General features: G+C 37.1%; 1 protein-coding gene across 6 annotated transcripts in view; it reads left to right on the forward strand.

Annotated features, from left to right (window-relative positions):
- The window catches only part of PCMT1 (protein-L-isoaspartate (D-aspartate) O-methyltransferase), a 34,978-nt gene extending 32,990 nt beyond the window's left edge, over positions 1–1,988 (forward strand). For 3 of the 6 annotated variants that reach the window (XM_054722399.1, XM_008159413.3, XM_008159414.3), the window contains one exon: positions 1,217–1,988. In XM_054722399.1, coding sequence (XP_054578374.1) covers positions 1,217–1,229 — 13 coding nt within the window. In that variant the 3' untranslated portion in view covers positions 1,230–1,988. Of the gene's footprint in view, positions 1–606; positions 724–1,216 lie in introns of all 6 variants that reach the window. The other 3 variants (XR_008557281.1, XR_003615053.2, XR_008557280.1) reach the window with 2 other exon arrangements.
- The last annotated feature ends 1,978 nt before the right edge of the window (positions 1,989–3,966 follow it).

The following is a 3,966-nucleotide window of genomic DNA, read 5'->3' on the forward strand; positions in this document are numbered from 1 at the left end:
TGCATAATATTAAGTAAAAGCTTTTCTATGAGAAATAAAGTACTTAAGTTATTTAGAAGAATATATTAAGTGGAACCAGAACTGATGATTTATTGTTTAAAAGATAACCCAATACTGTATGACAAAGGTAGCTTATGGGAGAAGTAATTTTTAAAGTATTTTCTTGTACAATTTACCAAATTCAAAAAATATTATCTGATAATTCCTTAATTCACCACTTATCTGGGAAATTTTAGCTCTTTTTTTACCTTCCTTTTAAATTTATTTTAATACTTAAAAAAAACCACAAAACCTTTCTATTACAGAACAGTTGTACAAATGGTGCAGAGAACTCCTTAATCTCTTCATCCAGAGTTACCAATTATTAACATTTTTCCACGTTTGCTTTCTCACTCCTTCCCTCCCTATATACCCATATATGTAATATTTTTTTTCTGAATCATTTGAGAGTATTGCAAACATCACATTTCTTTACTCCTGAAGTACTGTTTTGGTCACTTAGAATATCCTGAGAGATGAAGCTTTTAGACTTTTCAGGTAGCTTTATTTTTTCACTTTTAACAGCTTTATTGAGGTATAATTTACATACCGTACCATTTATTTTAGATTGCATTTTTGTTCCTTCCTTCCTCTCACTGGCAGTTGCTGGTACAGTGCTACACCTGGCTGAGCGAATGCTTTCTTTTGGAGCTGATAAAGCTGCCTTATGAAATCAGCTGACAGGTATATTATACCTACAGATGATGCTTCCCCCAAAAAAAGTTTGGGTTGATATTGACCCACTCAACAATTCCTAATAGATATTTTAAGAAAAAGCTAAATTTTTGTCCAATTCTGTGACTGTAACTAAAAATTTACTTGAACTCAAATACTCATCATCATTTTACAATCAACAGTATTAGCAAGATCCTAGACCTAAAACTAACTTCTCTGAATTTTTGGTCTTGAAAGAAGAAGGTTATCTTTAGAATTAAAAAGAAAAGAAATCAGGTACTTTAGGTTTCATACTTCATTCTTAATTTGCATGAGAGATGTTTGAAATGGCTGATTTCCATTTTTGCTTTGATGGGACCGTTTGCTCTTTTTATTTTAAATAATATATTGCTTGGGGATCAGTGTATTTTTACTGATTTAATTGTTGTATCTGAACTATTATGAAGCCAAGTTTTGCAGTATGTAACTCCTACTTACACATTTCTCTCTTTTTCCCCCCCAGGGACGAACTGTAAAAGCAACATCAGCTTGACCAGTATATAATATTAGAGTGGATTGCTCATCTCAGTCCTCAAAGCTTTTGAAAACCACAGTATCACAGCTTGTTTTGGACTTTGTTACACTCTTTTTTTCAGCATGAAAATGTGTGGTTTTGTAGGGTTTCTAATTCTTCAAAGAGGCACAAAAGCCAAATTGGTAGCGAAAGGATGCAAAGTATACATTTTACTTTTAAAATATTAAGCGAAGGCATTCTGCAAAATGGGAAAGTTAGTTTTTTAATTGATTTGGAAGAGTGGTTTTTCTTTTCTTAGACACTTAATTCTGTTCCAATATTTTTCAGATTGAGTTTGTGTATCAGATAACACCACCATTCATAAGTTAAAATTCTTTATTTTATTTTATTTTTTTGATGTCTGTGAGATGCTACTAAAAAAATAGAGATGAGCTTCCTTTTTAAAGCTTTTGATGTGGTGTCATAGAATAGCATGTTGTAGATACAATCAGCTGCTTTGGTACCTTAAAACTAAGCAATTGTAAATATTAAAATTTAAGAAGGTGGAAGGTGATATTCCTTAACACTCAGATTGGACATAACTGATATAGTTCATTTCCCTTTAAAATTATATTAGACTTGTAGCTTAGTATTATTTCTTCTGTTTCTAACTTGCTGCTGATAATGTATATGAATTTAACGTGCTGTGTAAGCTGTGTCTTAGTTACTGAGCAGTTTATGCAGTGCTGCTTTGCCAAATAAAGTTAAAAGTAAAGAGGCATTGGTGGTGTTTGAATGTAAAATAAAGAACAGCATTTCCACCAGATACAGAATGCTAAGATCACAGAAAAAAATTATTTCTCTGATGCTCCATCTTGTGAAATATGAGTGGCATTAATTCAGCTGTACATTTGCAGAATGAATGTGACTATGTTTCTTGAGAACAAGGACTACACCTCACTTATTTTTCTTTGCTTAACACAGGGTTTGTCCTCTTGTAGATGTACTATAATGCAGGATGAGTGAGCAGATGAATTGACTGAATGTCAGGGAAGAAAGAGCTGAATTTAGGATAAATTTACCGAAACCCATCTCTCAGCTATAAAGGCTTTAATATAATGACTATACATGAATTTCACAAAGTCAGTAGCACTTTGGAATCTTGTTTAATATTGTGGCTTTATACCTTTTATAGTGGGATCTTGGTTTTTCTCGGGGTTTCAGAGCTCAAAGCAATATGAGCACTAGAGCTAGCAGAACTAGCACTCTCAGCAAAGCCCTTCTGACTGCTGTGCATATGATTCTGACAAGTGGGTGCTGAGCGAGGTTGCAAGGCACCTCACCCCCACCTCTTAACGTCCTAAACATCTCTTCCTTAAAAATGGCTTTAAAAATTATGCATACATCTTTTCACTGTCTCTTTGGGGGAAAGATCTTAGACATAGGAAATTGGCATTAGTTGGTGGCCAAACCTTACGAGTTTCAGTTCTTTATTGGCTTCAGTTTGCTGTTTTGTTAGTATAGCTTCTGGACCTAGGCCATGACCCTCATTTGACTCAGTGTCATTTGAGTTAGTTTCAAAGGTGAAGTCACAGAGAAAGATGAAAAAATTCTGTTATTTCCTAGGGAGAACATCCTATATAATAAAAGGGTAATGTGCAAATAGGCCGAACAGCAGAATTGAACAACCAATCAAAGCATAATATGCTAATGATATGCTAAGGCTGCACAACCACTCGCTATAACATGCATTGACCACCAGGGAGCAGATGCTCCAACCAGTAGGGTTAGCTTGCTGCTGGGATACACCAATCAGGACTGAGCGAGATGGGCCACACGCCTCCCCGGCCTGATCGTGCACCAGTGGGGTCCCTCAGCCTGGCCTGCGCCCTCGCAATCTGCGACCCTTCCGGAAATGTTGGAGAGCCAGTTTCAGCCTGATCCCGTAGGCCACTCCCTTTGGGAGGGTGCCAGATACAGGGCTCATGGCTGGTGAGGTCTGCTGTGGCAGCGCCAGCCTCTCTCGATCTATCAGGACTGATTGGGCACCAGCCCACAGCAGGCACAGTGGGGCCAGGATGAGCGGGAACCGCAGGTGGGAGCTGCAGGCAGTGTTGGACTGCAGGTTTTGGCCCGATTCCTGCAGGCCACCCAGAAGAACCCCACCTGTGCACGAATTTGTGCACTGGGCCTCTAGTATTTGATATTTGGATGACTTGAAACGTTAAAATGCGTGTGGAAGGATGGAGGGGTAGCTGTAGTCTACTTGCACTGAAGATGGAGGGAAAGAATTTCACGTTTTCAGAAAGATTGTTTCAGTGGGCCTTTTCTCAGGAAAAGAGATGTGAAACACACGAACCTGTTTGAGAGGTAAATTGTGGACAACTTTCCCTTTAAAATTATTTTAAAACTGTCTTAGATGCAGAACTCTCAATCACATAATGAAAAGGTAAGTTGACTTTAAAAAGTCTTGTTCAGTCCATCAGGCAGTGTATTTTGAAGATCTTGATTCTGCTTCTCTAATCCTTAATTTCCCTCTTTGTAAAATAGGGTTGGTATGGTTCAATCCAGTCCGATAGTACAGCTCAGTAAATACTGGCAACTTATGATTATGTTAAAAAGTTGTTAAGGCTTAAGAATAAAGTATAATTTATTAACAGCCTATTGTACATGGGACATCTTTTCTCAAGTATTTCAACATCATAGCAATACTAAATTGTGTTTAATTTCTTCATGAATAAAAGATGTGCTGAAAGACA

Source organism: Eptesicus fuscus, chromosome 10 (genome assembly GCF_027574615.1).
Source record: "Eptesicus fuscus isolate TK198812 chromosome 10, DD_ASM_mEF_20220401, whole genome shotgun sequence".
In the NCBI taxonomy this organism is placed as follows: Eukaryota; Metazoa; Chordata; class Mammalia; order Chiroptera; family Vespertilionidae; genus Eptesicus; species Eptesicus fuscus.